An 18,971-nucleotide genomic window follows, 5' to 3' on the forward strand; every position below is an offset into this window, starting at 1 on the left:
GGGGGGGGGGGTCGGGCGATCTGTCGTCGGGGTTTCACTACTTCAGATCCCGCACGATCTGAGACTCCTAGACTCCCCGGATGTGCCTTCCCCCGCCTCCGCACAACCCAAGACGACAAAAAAGCATGACCCCCATGCCCGAAGGCCATGCCATGACCATAACTTGTATCTACATCAGTCCATAATGCATGTAACGAATATTAATTGGCGGGGATCATGTCTCTGCTCCCTCACCCTGATTCTGGCAGCGTCACTGGGAGGCGAGGCCGCGCGCCTGGATCCGGGCTCCTTTCCACTCGACTGGCCCCCCCAGCCTGTCAAGATGGATGGTAATGTAGGGATCTGCCCGCTAGGATCCGTTCGACATGGGTTGCCGATCGATGAGTTGCCGGGGTTCCGAATCAATTCATCATGATCTCGGCCCTTACGCCCCGTCGCAGATCTCGTCGTTCCCAAGGGTTATCTGCTTGAGAAGCACTTCGCCACGACCTCCGACGGGTATATCCTGAGCCTTTATCGAATCCCCTTTGGTCGCGCCGGCCGCGGCGGGTGCGCGGTGGGGGATCAAGATGAACATTCACAGCAGCCGGCGGGCATCCCACGTGTTAGCCAGCCATCCCTTCCCCACCCCGTGTAGTCCACCACGCGCCCCGCTGATTCTGCAACATGGTATATTCGACACGAGTGCTACCTGGGTACTGAATGACCCCGATCAGAGCTTGGCGTTCCTGGCAGCGGAGGCCGGCTGGGACGTCTGGCTGCCCAACTCGCGGGGGAATGACTTCAGCCTCGAGCACACCACGCTGGACATCTCCCAGCGCGAGTACTGGAATTTCACCTTTGGCACCATGGCTGGTGAGGTCATATGGAGCGGGGGTGGTCAAGGGGATGAAGGCGTCAGCGTGGGGAGGGACTTGACGTGTAAGCGCTATCTTGCGGTTCTCTTTCAACGTGTATGTTATGCAGGGCCCCATTGTGCAATCCGATGCATCGCTTACCTGCCTAGCTTGGCACCAAGCTAACACAAAAATGTTCTGCACAGAGGAGGACTTGCCAGCAATTATGGAGTATGTCTTGGAGAAGACCAGGCACCCCAAGCTCGCATACGTCGGGCACTCCCAGGTGTGGAGATGGGGTAAAAGGGGAGCTCACCAGGTTGGCGGCGCCTCCTCAATGCTCAAGACAAGGCGCTCCACCTGACTATCCACTGGTAGGGGTATGCGCAGTGCACCTGCGCGGCAGCAGAGGGTCTCAGGAGAGACTTGAATCAGGCATGGCAGTGTGTGAGCTTGTTCTTCCCCTCCCCACTGTCAGGGGGCAACCCAGCTGGTAGCCGCCTCCAGTCGCCACCCCGAGCTGGCGGAGAAGGTCAGCCTGGCGGTGCTGCTGGCCCCTGTCCTGAGCATGCAGCGTGTTGACAGCCTGCTCTGGAACTTCCTGGCCAAGTTGAATGTGGACAGGCTTCTGGCGTTGTCCGGGCTGGCATTCCGCATTGGGCAGGTGAGTAATCTCTCTTCTTGATGCATTGGCTTCTCAAACGAGAAGCAGGCTCCTTCCAGCTCATGCCTGTCTCCTGAGCAGCTGCCAGGTGCATTGCGATGCTACAGAATGGCGCCTGTATCTGTCCTTTCATGCCCTTTCTGGTCTCCATATCCACTCTGCCTGACTGCAATCCCTGCCCCTCGTCCACAGTCCAACCTGCTGTCCAGGACCGTGATCCAGCTGGCCTGCCCCTCTGGCGGGGGCCTGGAGCCCATCCTCTGCTCCTCCATCCTCACGCTGGCCTGCGGCTTCAATGAAAACCAGCTGAACATGACGCGATTCAAGGATTACGTCAAGTACCTCCCTGGCGGCACCAGCATCTACAACGCCCAGCACTGGCTGCAGCTCCTGCGCGGAGCTCGCCGACTGGGCCGCCCGGTCTTCCAGTCGTACAGCTGGGGCGATGACTGCCCCCGGCGCCCACCCTTCTTCTGGTGGGAGCCGGGAACCTGCAACGCCTGGTGCGTGTCTGAGAGGGTGGCGGCTGGAATGTGGAGAAAGGAGGGGTTGGAGTGCGGGACCCTGATGGGGCTGATGGAAGACAGGGTTTTTAAGACACGGAGCCTGGAACTTCAGGTGCCTGAGGAATCGCATTGGTGTAATCAGAGGAGGAGTGCAGTAAGGCCGAGCGCAGTGCTGGCCCCTTCCTGGAGCATCACATCCATCTCTGCTGGCTGTCCGCAGGGCGTACAGAGACGGCGTCGTGCCGAGCTACGACCTCTCTAAAGTCAACATTCCCCTTGTGGTGTATGCCGGTGAGAGGGCTCTGTGGGCGGTCCTACGGTTCCTGTGCGGCAGGGGAAGAAGGGGTAGATAAGAACGCTCTCCACGGAACAATGGCTCTGCAGAGACCTGTTCAGGGGGGGTGCCTCCTCTTCTCATCAGTGCCATCCTCGGTACCAAGATGCAGTAGGGGCTGTATCCATTGGCACCAGCTGCCATTGATACAATCATGCCCCCTCCTCCGCAGGGGAAGGAGATAAGCTTGGAGTTGCTCAAGACACTGCAGATGCACTGGCGGCCATGCCATCCCAGACCGTCCTGAACTTCACCACCGTCCATGATTATGAGCACCTCGACTTTGTGAGCGAGCACAGTGGTGGGGGTGAAGCTGTCGGTATCTGCCGTTATTGCAGAGCTGCCGTGCCCGTGGAAATCATCCGGATTCAATGACTGCACAATCCCTCCACCTGACACGTGCCAGACATGGAGTGTCGTGGCAAAGTACGATCTCTACCCCGAGATACTGGAGTGGCTTAAGAAGGGCTCCTCCTCAGCTCCAAATGCCTTGATGCATGTTGTCGCAGCGGTGAGTGAGCTCTGGATGGGCAGAAGACTTGCTGCTGCGGTGGAGAAGGGTGGTGCAGCTGCTCACTTGGAATGCTTTGCAAGGACAGTGTATCGCAGGCCTCATGCTTACAGGCTCGCATGCCGTGAGGTCGCAAAGCTGGGCGTGTAACGTTGCTGTCAACTCATGGGCATCCTCTCTTGCTGTACAAATAGGATTGAGGGGAAAATATGTGCATCAATCCTTACACGATACACAGCCTTTGCTGTCCATGTCCCCATGTATCAAAACCTGCCATATCCTTTCCCTCTGATTACAACTCCGAAGCCATGGGGCGGGTTAACATACCGCCCTGTGCCCTGGCCTGCATACTTTGTAGCAAGTAGCCATACTATAGCTTGTTCATATTGGATGGATTCCATCACTATACTCTTGAGTATGCCTCTTGTAAGATACTGTGCACACAAGACATGTGCACTGGTGATGGTTCCCGGAAGTACCATAGATGTGGCAGAAATCTTCCAAGGTGTTTTGGCTTGCCAAGGACTATCGGGCACCTAATGCACCGTCAGCCAGGCTGCGGCGCCAAGACTGCCACGATGTAGGCCGACCATCCGCGCTGCAGCCGCTGCCGTGCCTCAGGGTCTAGATCCTCATGTGGCTGAAAGTCAGCCTCGCCCTCTGACTCCTCGGAGTCGCTGCCCGAGGCCTCCTGGCTGCCCGAGGTATCAGACGTGCGCCCACCGTCCCCGGCAGACGCATCCTGTGATGGCGGGGGATGAGGATGAGATTGTGGTGCCGGTGAGCGTCGGCGGCGCCCGGTACACTTTGCTGACCCGCCGCTCTCCTGCTCATCAAGTTCTGCTCTGCATCTTCCCCAAGGACTTTGCTAGAATTCAACACCTTAAGGGGCCCCCCCTCTCAACCCCGCCCCCCCAACATACACTCTCCACCTTGATGGGGCGTATCCAGACGTAGGTGGTGCTGAACCCCGCCTGGCGCAGGAGCTCGCGGACGTCCGGCACCGTCCACATGCGCCAGTCGTAGTGGAAGTTGTACCGCCGCGCCTCCCGCCCGTCCATCTCCCGCAGACGGATGGTGCCCGTCATGCGCCGAGTCACGGGATCAAACCCGCTCTGCACCCAGGTGTACCCCAGACCCGTGGTGGAGTTGTGTCGGGGCAGCGTCAGGTCGCGCTCCGCGGCCGGCCCTCCCAACAGGTCGGCCACGAAGATGCCGCCACGCGCCTGGTCCAGGGCCGCTGCCACGTGGCGCAGGTAGCGCAGGAGGTGGGTCCTTTGCGTATTTTTGGTGGGGCGGGGGAGAGTGTCCAGTGGTCTGTCGCATCCAGGCAGGCCTCTGGGAAGGCATGCGGTGTGGTACTGGCATGGGAGGCAATACCCCCCGACACCCACCACATGCTGTCATCCCACCCCCGCATACCTCGTATGCAGGAGGCAGACGCCAAAGTTGAGCGCGCAGACGATGTCGCACGGGCGGGAGCGCACGCTGCCGCGGCGCGCGGGCGCCCCTCCCTCCCCGTCCGACTCGTCAGAGGCGCTGCTCTGCGAGGCGCTGGCCTCCGGCCCGGCCTCGGGAAAGGGCACCAGGAGCGCCGAGTCTGCCGGGTCCAGCACCTGTGAGCGGGGACAACTTGTGCTGTGTTGGTGGGGCAGGACAGGCTGGTGTGCTCAAAGCATGCAAGCCTGGCGGGAAAGTAAGGCGCACCCATTGCTCACACCATGGATGCAGGCATCAAGAGCCATCCCAGAAATGCCCACAACAACACTCATGCTTCAGTGCAGCAATGGACCCCAAACTCCTTCCCTTGACATCCCCGATGGCCTCACATTGCCCTCCAGCAGTGCGAGCTGGTGCTGCGCAGACCCGCCCAGCATCTCGCCGTTGTGCCGAGCGCCCCAGTCCAGGGTGGGCCGGTCCAGGTCGAGGCCTACGGCTGAGCGAAAGACGCCGCCGCGGCACCAGGTGGCGGCCAGGAGGGCAGTGCCGCAGAAGTCCTCTCGCAGGTGCCGGGGCTCCTGTGGGTGGTTGGATAGAGGCCAAGGACATTGGTGCGGCGGCATGCACAAGGGAGGCGGCTCGAGCTTTCTGGTGGCATGGGTGGGCAGGACATCAATATCCTCATCCCAGGCTCACATGGGAGCCAATGTACGTCTGATGAAACCTCCGGCAGTACGACAGGTCGCCCCGGGGAGACTGCACAGCCTGGGATTGTGGTGGGAGAGATGCCAGGGTATCGGTTTAGCACTGGGGTTTGGTGATACCCAAATAGTACGACAAGTGCTGTGAAACCTTGTCATCTCATGCAGGTTTCCTACTTTGCCAGCAGCATTACAACTTGCTCTGTGGTGTCACCTGCTGATACAGCTCATGCCTTCTTCCTGAATCTGTAGAATGTTTTGTGGATATAAACCCGGGGGGGCACATTGGAATTGTCAGTATTGCAGGCGTGGGTTCCAGGTGCGCTCTCAAAGCGTGCACCCTCCCTCCCTGAAACACGCTGCATGGCCGAGGACTACTCCACCATTCCCATACGCACCATCTTCCACCAGATCATGATCTGAGCCTGGGTTTCTACCAATTGCATTCTTTTTCCCTCCCTTTTTACCCATTTGGATCGCTGACGAAACCTGGGCAGTCTAGGTGCACGAGGCGAGGTGTTGCGTGCCCAAGAGTCACATCTGCCGCCAATGCCGCCGGGAAGAAGAGATAACTCTTCTCGTGCAACGGAATCGACACCGGTGTAATGCAAGGGATTTGGATTCAGCCTTCGATGCGGTATTTGCCAGGAGCTAGGCGATGGCTCTTGGCCAGCGCGCGCGCGCACCTTGGGAGGGTTTCCCTAACGAACCCCCAAATCAAGAACCACTACGACGCAAGTCGCCGCGAGGCTTACACATGTGGCGGCGACCTCTAAGCTATAGTATCAAGTCTTCAAGCTTTGCATTGGTCAGTGGTGGTGGTGATGTACTCCATTCCGGAGCTCACATGGACCCCATCCTCAGTGCTCTGTGCGTGGCCACCGGCGATATGCTGCCCCCTCTCCGCCTGCCGGGCCTCGCTTGGCCGTCCACCACCTCCGACCTGTCGCCGTAGGGCGAGCCGAGGGCGGGGATGCCGCGGGCGCCGGTGGCAGGGCCGCCGCCCAGTGCTGCGCCCTTTGGCAGGGAGCCGATCTCCTCGTCCTCCGCCCCCACCACCAGGGCCAGCCCTTTTTGCCGCAGCTTCCTGTACTTTTGCCAGTTGAACAGCGCCTGCAACAATTAATCGAGAAGTGGGTGGGGAGTCAGGTCAGCTCCTTGGCATGCAGGGCTTGCCGCTTGGTCATGGCTACAGCCAACCGGCCGGCGTCACACCTGGGTGTGATGTGCCGCAGGCCCCTCTCTTGATGATCTGCCTCCCCTCCCTGGGCCCCAACACACACACAAACGAACAAGCACGCGCACCACGCCGATGATGAGAACCACGAGGCCGGCGGCGTTGACGGGGGTGAAGCGCTCGTCCAGGAAGAGCACCGCGGCGGCCACGGTGACCACCTCCTTGAAGGTCCCGGCCACCATGAAGGTGAGGGCGGAGGTGTGGCCGATGAGTGCAAACTCAGCCCAGACCATGAGGAAGGCAATGACGGCACCCGTGGCCACGATGCCGGCGGTGAGCAGGCAGTGGCCCCAGCCGGCAAAGTAGGGGCTGGAGGGCAACGTATTCCACAGCTGCTCGTGCGCCAGGCTGACGACGCCTAGGGTGGCGCTCATGACCGGGGTCAGGTGCAGGATGACCTCTACGGGGCCGCCCAGCGCCCCTGTGCGTGTTGAAGGGGGTGAGAGGATCGGTGACTTTGGTGATGCAGCGGCGGGTGGCGCCTTCCGAGACTGGGGCGCCATGTGACGTGGGATGTGGAACGGCAGGCCGCCATGTTCCGCGCATGCGGCGTTCCCATGGCGGCGCCCGTGAGAATGACGCAAATGGGCAGGGGAGGCCCCCTGTGTGCATGGATGAGGGGCCCCCTTCCTCAACCTCTTTCATTCCCCGCCCAGCTCACCATGCCCCGTGGCATTGCTGCCCTGCAGGAGGACCTGCGTGATGGTCCAGCGCAGACCGGCCAGAGCGGAGGCGGTCATGACCAGGAGGAAGCCCACGAGGTGGAAGTCCACCTCCCCCGCCACCAGCAGCATGAGCCCGATGGAGATGACGCACACCACGCCCGCCAGATCCCAGGAGGGCCTGTATAAGAGAGAGGGGAGAGGGACGGGTGTCGTTCCGGGGCGCTCCCTGTCCATGGGAAGGGTGATCAACAACATGACATAAACATAGGCCACGGGACTGGGGGGTTGCAGCACCCCCAGCCCTGCCTAGCCTTCACCCACCGTGCAAGCAGCTCGACCCAGAAACCCACTTTTCGATGCGCCACATGATGGCAAAGGCCAGGAGGAACAGGGGAACTGTGGACTTGCACATGACGTAGAATGACAAGCTGATGAACACCAACGAATAGTTGGACAGGCCGATGTCCAGCCCCGTCGCCACGCCGTTGGGGAACACTGCGAGCATTGAAGGGGGGGGAAAGGGAAGAGGCATGGGCGTGAGTGAACATCACAGAGCACGTCACAACACGGAGGCAGTTGTCCCGGCCCTGGCAATCAATCCTCGCCACCCCTTTTCTCGTACGGATTAGGGAGCGTCCCACCTGCTCGCCACCACCTGGGCCACGCCATCTTCTCATCCGAGCCGTGCCGCCTGATCAGGCCCGACCAGAGGCAAGCACGCGCCAGAAAATGCTGGAAGATGAACTGAACGCTGGACATCAGGATGGGGGCTGCGGGGAGGACGGAGACACGCGGGCAGTGGATTCCCTACCTGGCTGGAGGGCACGTGAGGAAGGCTTGCACCAGCCTCACAAAGGGCGGTGGCCCCTGCGTGAACTCCGCCCAGGCTTGCGCACCTGGGAAGGGCCCCTTGCCGAACAGTCCCCGGTCCTTGCCCACCAGCATCTTGTTCCAGAGGCTCAGGGAGGTGCTCAAAAAGTACCTGGACGAGTAGGGAATGGAGGTCTTTGCAGATCACGCCCCTCCTGGGAGAATCTGGGACTGACGCCCAACCAAAAGGATCCCCCACCAGATCTTCCCTAGCCCTCACCAGATGCAAATGAGCATCAGGTTGCGCGCAGCGCCGGCCAGCATGTCCTGCTGAGCCCATCCTCGCAGCGCCTCTCTCCACGTCTGGTCCCTTGCCTCCCCGGAGGTCTGGGGCTCGGCCATGATGGGCTGGAGCTCGACCTCGTCGAGGCCCTGCCCGGGGCCGGCCTTGCCATTCATGGTGCGGTGCAAGACCGTCTCAGCTCATGCCCCTCGGTCCCAGATACTCTCATGCGCGGTTTGTACTGGAGCGGGGCAGGGCAGCGTGCAGGGGTGGTGGGCAGGGACCTGCCCGGGGCTAGCAAGGCCCCCAACTGCTCGTTTAATAAAGACGTCGCAGAGGCCCGGCAGGCTGTGATCATTCCCTTGTTTCAAGCCTGGTGATCAATATTTGATGTTGACACCAGGAGCGCGGCCAGATGCCCAAGGAGTGCCGGGAAGATGGTCGCCCTTTCGCGCAGGCGTAGCGCGCTCGAAACTTGCCTCTGGTTCAACGTGCCACACCATTTCGGTACGCCGCCTCCTCCCTCCATCATCCACCCCTCCCTGATCCTGCATGTTTCCTTTTGTGCCTTTCAAGTGCAGCACATCCCACCCTCCGCTTGTCTCTGCCTTTGCACCCGTGGCAGTCTCACACACGTCTGCACCAGCAGCCTGGCACTCAGGCCTTGACACGGCCCAGGGACCGCGCCTTCTCCTCCGCAGTCTGGAAGCGGCCGTTCCCAAACTTGGAGGCGGTGTCGATGAACTTCAGCTTGATCTCCTCCAGCGCGGAGCGCTTGGTCTGCGCGAAGAGCGTCTTGCGCAGCGTGATCACACGCTTCTTGGTACCGGGCACCGCGCCCTTGATCATGACGTAGTCCTCGTTCACCACGCCGTAATGCGGGAAGCCGCCCAGGGGGGTGATGTCCTTCTCCGTCACGTCGTGCTCGGTGGTGGCCAGGTGGCTCGCCTCGCCCTTCACGCCGATGCGGTACACCTTCTTGTTCATCTCGGTGCGGTGGTTGAAGCCCAGGGCACCCGCGCGCGCCACGGTCCAGCCCACACGGGCCGGGTGCCAGGCGCCGATGCAGGCCACCTTGCGCAGACCGCGATGGGTCTTGCGCGGCAGGCGGGATACGCCCCAGCGCGTCACCACGCCCTCCGTGCCCTTGCCCTTGGTGATGGCGATGGTGTCGATCATCTCCGACTGGGAGAAAATGGAGGAGACGGGGACCTCGCGCTCGAACAGGCCCACCGCAAAGTCCACCTTGGCCGCCACGTCACCGCCGTTGACCTGGATCTCCATGACGTGGGCCTTCTTCTGGCCCACAGACACCTTGCGGATCTGGGTGTGGGCGATCACGCGAATGACAGAGGAGTGCTTCTTCAGCTGCAAGGTGTGTTGAGAAGGGGGGGGTTTGTGGAGGGGGGGTGAGATGGGAGGGTGAGAAGGAGGGGCCAGAATCCACACTTGCATGCCCATGTCCGGCAAGGCAGAGCCGAAGGCACAACCCCAGATTGCACTCCGCGCAAAGCCGGCAGTGAGAGAGGAAGGCCCAGCTTCCCATGACGATGCGCCATGCCACACCCTCACGTGATCCAGGAATGGGCCTGGGCGAGCCGACTGCCAGTCCGACGACCCATCAACCTCCATCCCCGTCCGCCAACCCATCAACCTCCATCCCCGTCCGCCAACCCGGCGCCCCCCCCGCCTCGTACCTGGGCCAGCTCAGCCTCGATCTCCTTCTTGCCGTCGGCGTACTTGCGCACGTACTTGGTGAACGCCTTCTTCTTGCTCTTGTAGAAGTTCTTGTAGAAGCGGCGGCGCACCTCCTCGGACAGGTGCTCGGCCCAGACGGCGCCCAGGGAGCGTAGGCCGGTGGGGGTCTTCACGTACCCGACCACGCCGACGACCACCATGGGGGGGGTCTCGATGATGGTCACGGCCTCGGCAGCCTCCTTCTTGTGCAGCTTGGAGCCGGGCTTCTCCACGTCACGGACGATGTGGGTCATGCCCGCCTTGTACCCCATGAAGGCGGTCAGGTGGGGCTTCTTGGTGGCGTCATCCCGGGGGAAGGCCTTCACCTTGCCCTTTCCGCGCTTGCAGCGCTTCTTGGGCAGGAAGCCCAAGTGGCCGTGGCGGGGAGCCTCGAACTGGGGAGGAGAGGGGGAACGAGTTCAGACAGCCTTGCCAATGGAAATGATTTGCCGCAATTACATCACCGGTTCGGCCCGCCACGGGACCCAGTCGCCCCCTCCCGCAGTGGCCCGAGGCCGCCCACCCAGGGGGCCCGCCCGGCCCGAGCCCCTTTGAGGCGGCACCCCGACAAGTCCATTGGAAGCTCACCTTCCTGTGCGACATGGTGCTCGTCCGGGTGAAAAGGACAGATGCCGGCACTCCTGCGCACCAAGTGCCGGGCGGCCGGCACGAGGTCGGTGGATTGTCGTGCTTTCGTCCCGGGCCCCTGGCTCTCCAACCCATCGCTTAGTCGCGCCCGGGCCCCTGCCAGGGATATCCTGCCCCTCCTTTAAAAAACCCTGAACCCAGACCCCATCAAGGCAGAAAACCATCGCCATTCTCCCGAGTCAAGAAGCCCTCGTGCTTGAACAAGACTCGCTTCGTCGCACTCTGGGAGACCCTTGTGGCCTAGGAATCTCTTTATCGTCCAGTCCAGGAACCCTTGCGCTTACTGGTTCCCTGAGTGAGGAACACGTACCTCCAGTACTCGACTGGGAGAGCTAGATGGAGGTCCCAGCAGGTCAAGACGGCATCCAGCGCCTGCTTGCTTCCGAGAAGGAGGCCCAAAGCGTGGTCGCGAAGGCCCGCAAAGGTACGGCCCGGGCTTGCGCTCTGTTCACAACCGGTTTCATATTCATGTTGGGTGCTCGCGCATGGACAGCCCTCGACGTGTCTCCGATCGCTCCACGCCCCTCGTAGCGCGCACCGATCGCCTGAAGCAGGCCAAGGACGAGGCTGACAGGGAGGTACAGGCATACAAGGCACAGCGTGAGGAAGACTTCAAGCGCCGGCAGACAGACGTGAGATGGTGTTGGGTGGCAGCAGCGCCACTGCAATCCTGCCAGGGGTCGGTCAATGAGTTGCTCTGGGTTGTCACAAATACCTCAACCAGCCTAAACCTCCCTCCACGCAGGACTCTTCAGCCTCCGAGGAGTCTGCGCGCAACCTCATCGAGGAGGCGGAGGCGACTGTCCGGTCCGTGCAGCAGTCTATTCAGGACAAGAAGGAGGATGTTCTGAAGCTGCTGCTCAAGCATGTGACCACAGTGTGAGTGTGGACATTCACAACACCCAAACCCTCAACAGCTTGATAAAGCCCTGTGATTGATCCAATAACAAGTAGGCAAGGGGGGGTGGGTGCAAGCGTCGCGAGCGCACGCGCACTGGCAGGGAAGGTGCTCCGGGCTGCTTTCCAGGCTGCCTCAGCATGCACAGCGGGGTGCCTATACGGGCACAGCGTCTGACGACTCCTTCTTGGGGGGCAGGCCCAGCAGCTGCGCCACCGAGATGTCGCGCTCCGCAGCCACCTGCCGCAGCGTGCGCATGGCACGCAGGCCCTCAATCGCGGCCTTGGCGTTGTTCAGGGGGTTGCTGCCGCCAACCTGCTTGCCAAAACCGTTCCTCACGCCCGCCAGCTCCAGGACCACCCTCACGGCTCCCCCCGCGATCACGCCGGTTCCCTCGGAGGCCGGTCGCAGGAGCACCTGCGTGGCGGACGAGCAGTTGCGATCGAGCAGTTCAAGGTTTTGGGTGTGCACTGGGCAGAAGTTGTGTTTCAGCATGCACGTGGAGTGCAGCTGAACGAGGTCAGACTGCTCGTCATTTCTGGCTCATGGATATATAGCAGGGAGCTCTCTCATGGTTGACCAGAATGTCTATCTCATGAACTGCTCCTCCTTGGGAAGTAGGCAGAGCACAGGCTGACAACTCCCCGAAAAGGCCTCGCACCTTGGCACCGCTGAAGTAGCTGTCAAATGCATGGGGCACGGAAAGGGCGTTCCGGGTGAGCGGCACGGTGATGAGACGCCGCTTGGCCTTCAGCACAGCCTTCTGCGCTGCCTGTGCCACCTCCTTGGCCGAGGCGGATGCCACGCCCACTGTGCCGTTGTTGTTGCCCACCACCACCTGAGGGAGCGAGGGTGATGGGTGGAGCCTCCGGCATGGACTCCGACAGAGCATGGCACACCAGCTCTCCCTCCCGCCCCACTCACCACAGCACGGAAGCTCAGCTGCTTGCCGCCCTTCACAACCTTGGTGACACGCCGGACTTGAATGACGCGCTCCTCGTACTCCGTGTCCCTCACGTAGGGTCCAGACTCTCCGTCGTCGTCGTTGTTGTCGTCCTGGCTCTGCGCGGGGCCCCGGCCCGCGCGCATGGTCACGATGGGTCTTTGAAACGCCACGGAGTAGTGCTGATCGTGAGTTCGCATCGGCGAGCACACCCCGCGATGGGTAGGGTGCCGGGGCAGCGCACTCTGGGGACGGAATGCATGGCCGGGAGCCAGTCCACACACCGACATCGTGGCTTGAAGAACGGGCGCCATGCTGTCAAAAGCTACAGGGATGGCGACAGACGGGGTGCTGGTGTGGGAACTGCCTATGCCTGGAAGGAGTGGTAGGTGTGCAGGGGATAACGTGCTCTGCCTGCTGTGCTGCGCAGAATCCGACCATCCCCAGACCATTTGAAGCCCGACTGAACACAATCTCGACGTGTTCCTCTGCTCCACTCTTGATCGACACAGAAACACTACTCTGTATGATCACCAGTAATTCTGAGTCCTGCATCCTCCAGAATGGGGCGGGGTGGGTCCTTCCTGCTGTCCCTCGTGTCGGTGGCTCTGCTCGGCGTCCAGGCCGCGGCACTGAAACAGGACTGCTACGGTGCAACGGTGCGTAATAACTCGTGGATTTCATGGTACCAAGGCTTGGTCGATGCAGAGGCCGGGAGCATGTCCCGGTCCGGCCCACGTCTCTCGTGCTACAACGCCTTCCGCCACCTTCCCCGGCCCCTTCCCTCCCTGGCCCACAGGTCAAGATTTCTGCCATCCACGCCCAGCACCCCGATGAACCCGTGCTGGAGGTGTACGGCTACCCCAGCGCCATCGGGCGGGCCATACCCGCCTCCCCCACCGGCTCCATGCACCTGGAGCTGGCAGCCCCACCCCACGCCTGCGCCGCCGTGTCCCCGCCCGCGCTCCCCCTCTCCGCCGCCCTGGTGTCCCGCGGCGAGTGCGACTTCGTCCAGAAGGCCCTGGCCCTGGCCGCCGCGGGGTACAGCGCCATGATCCTGGTGGACTCCGCCCCCGGCTGCGTGTTCATGTCGGCCAACGACACGGCCGCCGCCGGCGCGCTGGAGATCCAGGCCGCCACGATCACGGCCGTCGCCGGACGGCGAGTGAGGGACGCCCTCCGCGCTTCTCCCGCGGGCCTCGACGTCGGCCTCTGGGCGCCCGCCCCGCGCGGCCCCGACCTCGCCGGACCCCTCCTCTGGGCCCTGGCGGTGGGGTGTGTGGCGCTGGGCTCCGCGCTGGCCGCCGCCGCGCAGCGCCGCGCCCTGGACGCCCCGCCGCCCAAGGACAGCGACAGCGAGGCGGAGGGACCGCGGGCGCGGGCCGATCCCGGCTTCGTCGTCTCACGCGTCGGCGCCGGTGGCTTCGTGGTGGTCGCCTCCACTTTGCTCCTCCTCTTCTATTACCTGGACGATGACTGGCTGGCCAGCCTCCTGACGTTCGTGTTCATGGCGGCATGCTGGTCGCCGCTGGCAGAGGCCCTGGCGGCTGCGGTGGAGCTCGCGCTCTGGCGCGCGCCGCGCCTCCGCGCCTCGCTGAACGATCCGGCCTCGCTGCCCCTCCTCGGCCCCGTCGGGCTGCTGCAGGCGGTGAGTGTCGTGGCAACTGTGACCACGATCGAGGTCTGGCGGGAGCATCGTGACGCGGGCTGGGCCTGGGCGGTGCAGGACGCCATGGGCGCCGCGCTGCTGGTGTCCCTGCTGCGGACCGTCCGGCTGCCGGACCTGGCCACCGCCTGCATCCTGCTTCCCCTGGCCTTCCTGTACGACGTGTGGTGGGTCTTCCTCCAGCCCCTGGTCACCGGCGGCCCCTCGGTCATGGTGGAGGTGGCCGGGGGTGGCGCCGGCGGGCCCCGCTTCCCCATGGTGCTCCTGGCTCCGACCCCGGGACTGGGGGACAACCCCGCCATGGCCATCCTGGGCCTGGTGAGTTTCTTGTTGTTGTTTGTTTTTTGGGGGGGGTCCTTCTGGCATTCACATTTCAAGGGTGATATGACCGGCGTGCTGGGATGGATCAGTGCATCGTTGAAATCCCCCCCCCTCAATTGACGCCGCCACGCCCGCTCACCCTGCCGTGCCCCGCCGCACCCCTCACAACCAGGGCGACGTGGCGCTGCCGGGCCTCCTGGTCGTGCTGACGTGGCGCTGGGATGTGACGCAGCGCTTCCTGGGCGTCCGGCCCTCCCACTACGGCCCCTGCGCCCTGGCCGGGTACGCGGTGGGGCTGACCGCCACGTATGCCGCGCTGCGAGTCGGCCTATTTGGCGACGCGGGGCAGCCCGCGCTGCTGTACCTGGTGCCCAGCACGCTGGGCACGACGTGTGCGCTGGCGGCGGCGCGCAGCGAGCTGGGCCGGCTCTGGACCGCGGACGTCGACCCGGAGAGCCTCAGGAGCGGTGGGGGGCCGGCGGGGGAGGACGTGGAGCAGGGGCGGGAGGCCCTCCTCGCCACGTGACCCAAGCCCTTTCTCTGCACTCACATGCACCGGGCCATTGCCGTGCACCGCGTCTGCAGTATTTGTAGTAGTAGAAGCCCCTTCCCATACAGCAACTCTTTCAATCCCTACTTGCCCACACACTGAGTCCCTTCGTCCCCCATGCTCTGCTCCGTATCTTCTGCTCTCGTCCCCTGCCCTCGTTTCAGGTTGTACTTACTCTCTTGCCTGGCAGGTCAGGAGTCCAAGGGGTTGCTGAAGGGGGTGGATAGCTGGTCCAGCACTTACAGACTGCCTCCACCCCCCACCTCCCTCCCACTCACCAAGGCCTACTCCTCGGCCTCCACCAGCCAGGCAGCTGTCTCCGCCTGAATGCTGGACAGCAGCCCGTTCAGGCAGGAGTCAAGGGGCCGGCCGTCCACCAGCCAGGCCTCCCGCCACTTCTCCCAGCGCATGGCCAGCATACCCTGTACGGGTGGAGATGGGGTTCAACAACAAGCGGGGAGAGCACATTGGTTTCCATTTCTCTGGACATACTGACGATGCAGTCCTGGATCATAACAGATAACGAGCAGTTTGCTGTTAAATAGAACCCCTGCTCCCCCCCAAAAAACCATCGTCACCATGGCTTCCAGACGCTCCTCCATCAGCGCGATGGCCACGGCGGCGTCTGGCACCGGCAGGATCTCGGCACGATGGCACAGACGGGCACAGGCAGCCGCCACACGTGCCAGGCTCAGCAGCGCCGTCTGTGGGGATCGGCGTGCTGGGGTCGGGGGGTGGGGCATGCAGACACGCACCCAGATTCCAGCCACGTCTGTGCCATGGTCTTCCCACCTGGGGCGCCTGCTCCTCGCCGAGCCGCAGGCAGGTGAAGTATGCCGTCAGGGCCTCCAAGCCTTCGTGAGTCATGCGCGGCTGCCCCAGGCCCTGCGCAACCCTCATGTGTTGGGCAAGGTCGTCTGGTGTCATGGCGGCACGCTCCGACTCATCTGCAAGTGGCCATGTGGTCTGAGAGGCGTGGAAAGGCTGCGCGGTTGCCGAAGTCCTCGAATGAGACTTGTTGAGCACCCCCGTGGCGGTCGCCTGATGTGCCCCCGCAGCCCCAGATTGCCCACACCTCTCCCCCATGCCCCGCACCCGGGGCCTGGAGCAGGTCCTCCAGCCGCGCCGCCATGGCAGGCGCCTGGGGTCCGGGACAGGCCACCAGGACGTCGAAGACGAGGGGCGCGTCGCGCCCATACTTCCTGGCCAGCAGCTCCAGCGGGGAGGTGTGGTCGTAGCAGCTCCTCCCAAAGTCTTGAGGGGGGGGCAGAATCGAGTGCGCTGAGCCACCAGTGGCATTGGAGGAGGTCTCCAAGACAAAGGATGACCCACAGCATATCGACGCGTATGGCAGGCTGGTTGACGCCTGGATCGGGATCCCAGGGCAGTGAACCATCCATCCCAGGGCCCTCCCTCACCGGTCGCCGCGAGGTGGAGCCAGAGGGTGGCTGTGGCATGCAGGTCAAGGTCGGGTGCATCCGCCACGACACGCAGCCTGTCCCCTGCACCCAGGCAGGCCATCAGGCTCGTGCCAGCCCTCACCGAGCAGGCCCCCGCGTCCAGGAGCAGCACCCCGGGCCCCGCCGCAGCGAGGCTGCCGCCTTCAGCACCCTGCCGACCCAGCGCGAGGGGCAGGAGCTGGCGCGCGCTCGTCGACGCGTCGATGCCGACCGGGGTGAGGCGCCTGGCGAGCGTGCGCAGGGAGCCATGCACCCGCGGGTCCCAACCGGGAGTGGCCAGAGCGAGGTGGACCTGCTGGATGGGTTGGAGGGTAGGGAAGAAAGGACGTGCCGGGTGGGAAAGCAGTCTCCTCAGCGCTGCAGCCTCGGTGGGCGGGCCCCGCATGCTGGTGGTAGGTCAACCATCGCAGCCAGCGCCCTCGTGCTTGCTGTCGAATGGCGGTCTGGCAAGTGCCTGCACCAAAACTGCGGCACCCAGCAGGTGACCATGCGCCGCCCTGTCACCCACCTGGCGACGGGGCAGTGCCTGCCCGACCCCGCGATGCTCGGCCCCCGCTGCAGCCGCGCTGACGAGGATAGCCAGCAGGGCTGGGCGGTGGCATGCCCCCCGTCCCACCCACGCCTCTGTGCTCTCCAGCAGGGTGTCCAGGCCGACAAGCCCCTCGGGTGTCGGTGGGATGCAGGGTGGGGGGTGGGCGGGTGGCGCCCCAGGCTTCGTACGCTCCACACCGACGGCGCAGACGCTCAGCGCCCAGGAGGTCAGCCCCGGAGCGCCTTTCTGGCAGTCCAGGCTGGACAAGGCCCCTCGCTGCACCGGGCCAGCCACGCGCACGCTGTCACCCAGGCTCACGTCCCGTGTGAGGTCATCCAGGAGCACCACCCTGACGGGCGGCTGGGCCAAGGCGGCCTCGTCCCCGGGGGCAGGGTGGACCCAGGCGGTGCGCGCCTGGCATGTGTGAGGGGGAAACAGGGGTACGGGGAAGGGCGCCCCTCAAACACTCGTCAGGTGGATCGCACGTGCTCGATCCCATCTCCTGCCCTGCCCAGGTCCAGCGCACCGGGATCGTGACGCGCAGGCTGGCGTCCTCCAGCAGCAGGTGGCCCGGGCAGCACTCTGGAGCCTGCTCCTTGAAACCCAAAACCGTCTCCCGCTTGCAGCAGGGACACAGCATCGTTCGCGCATACCTGGCATGACGAGGTTGTGATCTGGGGTGACAAGTTTGAAAGAGGTTCACTAGCCGCATAAAATCATGAAGGGAGGGAACTGCAGAGGCTCAGCCATCCCTGCTATCACTCACGTCAGATCTGTCAAGGTCTGGAGGGCCATCACCGTGCCATCAAACACGACGAGGCTGCCTGGTCTGGACTTGAGCAGCTTGGTGTGGACAAGGTCGGGAGGAATGCTGGAGGGAGAACGGTCTCCCAACCCCAAGCGTAGCCAGACTGGGTGCGTGATTGGCACCTGCTTGTGACGTACATACCAGTCGACAGCCTCCTGCCGCACAGACTCTGAAGGAGAAGAATGGAGGGGACTTTGGCAGTGCACTGTTTTCACCTTGCCTGGCAAGCGGATGATTGCCGCCAGAGAGGTTGTGCCACATCGATTGCCTATCACCAAGCGACTACATTCATGACCCTCAGCATACCCCTATCTATCTCTCACCCATGTTGTTGAGCAGAGCAGCTGCCAAGGCACAGCCTTCCTTCTCCTTCAGATCGTCTATCTATGGCATGGAGTGAATGCGACACAGGAGTGACAAACCTGTCCCTGATTGGGGCATGGACCAACTTCATACCCACGACACAAGAGACTCTCCAGGCATATCGACAACCTGAACGACAATAGAGAGCGAGGGATCCGCTTGATACTCCTCGAATGCTCGCGTTAGGGCGGACTCCATGCCTCTGAGTCCTGACAGCATGGCCACACAAAGTCGTCAACAATCTACACGAGATCACATCCAGTCCAATCGTACTCGCTCATCTAATGGCTGAAGTGTATTCCCATGACCATTTCGCATGTATTTCACGTCGTCCTCGTACTTGTGTCGGTGCTGCAGGACGATGCCGGAGCTGGCCATGCCCGGGGACAAAGCTTGGGCGCACCAAAGTTAACAACGGCATGAGCAGCCCCATGTTGCATCCATCAGTGGCACTCTAGAAGCTGTGAGACCGGAGTCTTTTAATTCTACTCATTACATGGCGGTGTGCACACTCCAGCATGCCCAGGGTGTGATCGTAAGGTCAGTTTGTCTGTCTGGCTTGGAAAGTCATGCGCATTGTCTGGTGAGCCAAGGCAGTCTCCCTGACATCAAAACTCCATGTCCTCCACGGCAGGCACAGGCGTTACGCGCCAGGCATCGAAGAGCGTCTGCTGGCCGCCCGACTTGGAAGTCTGGTTCTGTGTGGGCGCGGTGTGAGGCGTCGCCGCCATTGGCGGCTTGTATGCCTTGGCACGGATGGCCGCCACTGCGGCTTTTCGGCGCGCGACGTGTGGTGCATCTACTCGCCCTGCAAACAGACGTTGACGCACAGGCTCTGGGGACGGGACCGAGCTGCCCTCTGTGGACTCTTGACTGAGCTGCAGCATCTCGCCATCAGTGGGGGAGTGGATGAGGGGCCGGGCGGCCGACCCTGCAAAGGGCTGGAGGGGGGTGGGCGGGGCCAGGGGCGGGCGTGCCATGCCCGCTGCGCTCCCAAACAGGCCGTAGCTGGGGCGGGATGGGGTGTAGGCCACTTGGTTGTATGCGTCGCTTGGCGA

The 18,971-nt window shown here is 63.0% G+C and overlaps 9 protein-coding genes across 9 annotated transcripts; 4 read left to right on the forward strand and 5 right to left on the reverse strand.

Annotated features, from left to right (window-relative positions):
- Nucleotides 1-184: 184 nt before the first annotated feature.
- F751_1156 (Lysosomal acid lipase/cholesteryl ester hydrolase) lies at nucleotides 185-2,802 on the forward strand (the record flags this gene model as incomplete). Its single annotated transcript, XM_011402044.1, has 9 exons — nucleotides 185-329; nucleotides 441-549; nucleotides 638-855; nucleotides 1,043-1,122; nucleotides 1,315-1,500; nucleotides 1,693-2,003; nucleotides 2,227-2,297; nucleotides 2,513-2,641; nucleotides 2,747-2,802. 9 exons carry the CDS (start codon nucleotides 185-187, stop codon nucleotides 2,800-2,802), a joined length of 1,305 nt encoding a protein of 434 aa, XP_011400346.1.
- A 596-nt stretch (nucleotides 2,803-3,398) lies between these two features.
- Nucleotides 3,399-5,408, reverse strand: F751_1157 (hypothetical protein; the record flags this gene model as incomplete). The annotated part of the gene is made up of 6 exons (XM_011402045.1): nucleotides 3,399-3,593; nucleotides 3,805-4,126; nucleotides 4,379-4,467; nucleotides 4,681-4,869; nucleotides 4,988-5,056; nucleotides 5,391-5,408. 6 exons carry the CDS (start codon nucleotides 5,406-5,408, stop codon nucleotides 3,399-3,401), a joined length of 882 nt encoding a protein of 293 aa, XP_011400347.1.
- A 427-nt stretch (nucleotides 5,409-5,835) lies between these two features.
- Nucleotides 5,836-8,163, reverse strand: F751_1158 (putative sugar phosphate/phosphate translocator; the record flags this gene model as incomplete). Its single annotated transcript, XM_011402046.1, has 7 exons — nucleotides 5,836-6,105; nucleotides 6,298-6,650; nucleotides 6,891-7,072; nucleotides 7,245-7,389; nucleotides 7,536-7,664; nucleotides 7,791-7,876; nucleotides 7,985-8,163. The coding sequence occupies 7 exons, from the start codon at nucleotides 8,161-8,163 to the stop codon at nucleotides 5,836-5,838; spliced, it is 1,344 nt and encodes a 447-aa protein (XP_011400348.1).
- A 481-nt stretch (nucleotides 8,164-8,644) lies between these two features.
- F751_1159 (60S ribosomal protein L3) lies at nucleotides 8,645-10,327 on the reverse strand (the record flags this gene model as incomplete). The annotated part of the gene is made up of 3 exons (XM_011402047.1): nucleotides 8,645-9,355; nucleotides 9,685-10,119; nucleotides 10,313-10,327. The coding sequence occupies 3 exons, from the start codon at nucleotides 10,325-10,327 to the stop codon at nucleotides 8,645-8,647; spliced, it is 1,161 nt and encodes a 386-aa protein (XP_011400349.1).
- Nucleotides 10,328-10,708: 381 nt separating this feature from the next.
- F751_1160 (V-type proton ATPase subunit G) lies at nucleotides 10,709-11,255 on the forward strand (the record flags this gene model as incomplete). The annotated part of the gene is made up of 3 exons (XM_011402048.1): nucleotides 10,709-10,796; nucleotides 10,904-11,004; nucleotides 11,118-11,255. 3 exons carry the CDS (start codon nucleotides 10,709-10,711, stop codon nucleotides 11,253-11,255), a joined length of 327 nt encoding a protein of 108 aa, XP_011400350.1.
- A 155-nt stretch (nucleotides 11,256-11,410) lies between these two features.
- F751_1161 (hypothetical protein) lies at nucleotides 11,411-11,827 on the forward strand (the record flags this gene model as incomplete). Its single annotated transcript, XM_011402049.1, has 1 exon — nucleotides 11,411-11,827. One exon carries the CDS (start codon nucleotides 11,411-11,413, stop codon nucleotides 11,825-11,827), a length of 417 nt encoding a protein of 138 aa, XP_011400351.1.
- F751_1162 (30S ribosomal protein S5, chloroplastic) lies at nucleotides 11,427-12,475 on the reverse strand (the record flags this gene model as incomplete). Its single annotated transcript, XM_011402050.1, has 4 exons — nucleotides 11,427-11,687; nucleotides 11,932-12,108; nucleotides 12,195-12,330; nucleotides 12,426-12,475. 4 exons carry the CDS (start codon nucleotides 12,473-12,475, stop codon nucleotides 11,427-11,429), a joined length of 624 nt encoding a protein of 207 aa, XP_011400352.1.
- A 301-nt stretch (nucleotides 12,476-12,776) lies between these two features.
- On the forward strand, nucleotides 12,777-14,726 carry F751_1163 (Signal peptide peptidase-like 2B; the record flags this gene model as incomplete). Its single annotated transcript, XM_011402051.1, has 4 exons — nucleotides 12,777-12,872; nucleotides 13,013-13,378; nucleotides 13,559-14,092; nucleotides 14,373-14,726. The coding sequence occupies 4 exons, from the start codon at nucleotides 12,777-12,779 to the stop codon at nucleotides 14,724-14,726; spliced, it is 1,350 nt and encodes a 449-aa protein (XP_011400353.1).
- A 308-nt stretch (nucleotides 14,727-15,034) lies between these two features.
- Nucleotides 15,035-17,382, reverse strand: F751_1164 (hypothetical protein; the record flags this gene model as incomplete). Its single annotated transcript, XM_011402052.1, has 7 exons — nucleotides 15,035-15,172; nucleotides 15,329-15,454; nucleotides 15,543-15,697; nucleotides 15,846-16,004; nucleotides 16,169-16,502; nucleotides 16,938-17,156; nucleotides 17,269-17,382. The coding sequence occupies 7 exons, from the start codon at nucleotides 17,380-17,382 to the stop codon at nucleotides 15,035-15,037; spliced, it is 1,245 nt and encodes a 414-aa protein (XP_011400354.1).
- Between the last annotated feature and the right edge of the window lie 1,589 nt (nucleotides 17,383-18,971).

This window comes from Auxenochlorella protothecoides, assembly GCF_000733215.1.
Source record: "Auxenochlorella protothecoides strain 0710 unplaced genomic scaffold scaffold124, whole genome shotgun sequence".
Classification (NCBI taxonomy): domain Eukaryota; kingdom Viridiplantae; phylum Chlorophyta; class Trebouxiophyceae; order Chlorellales; family Chlorellaceae; genus Auxenochlorella; species Auxenochlorella protothecoides.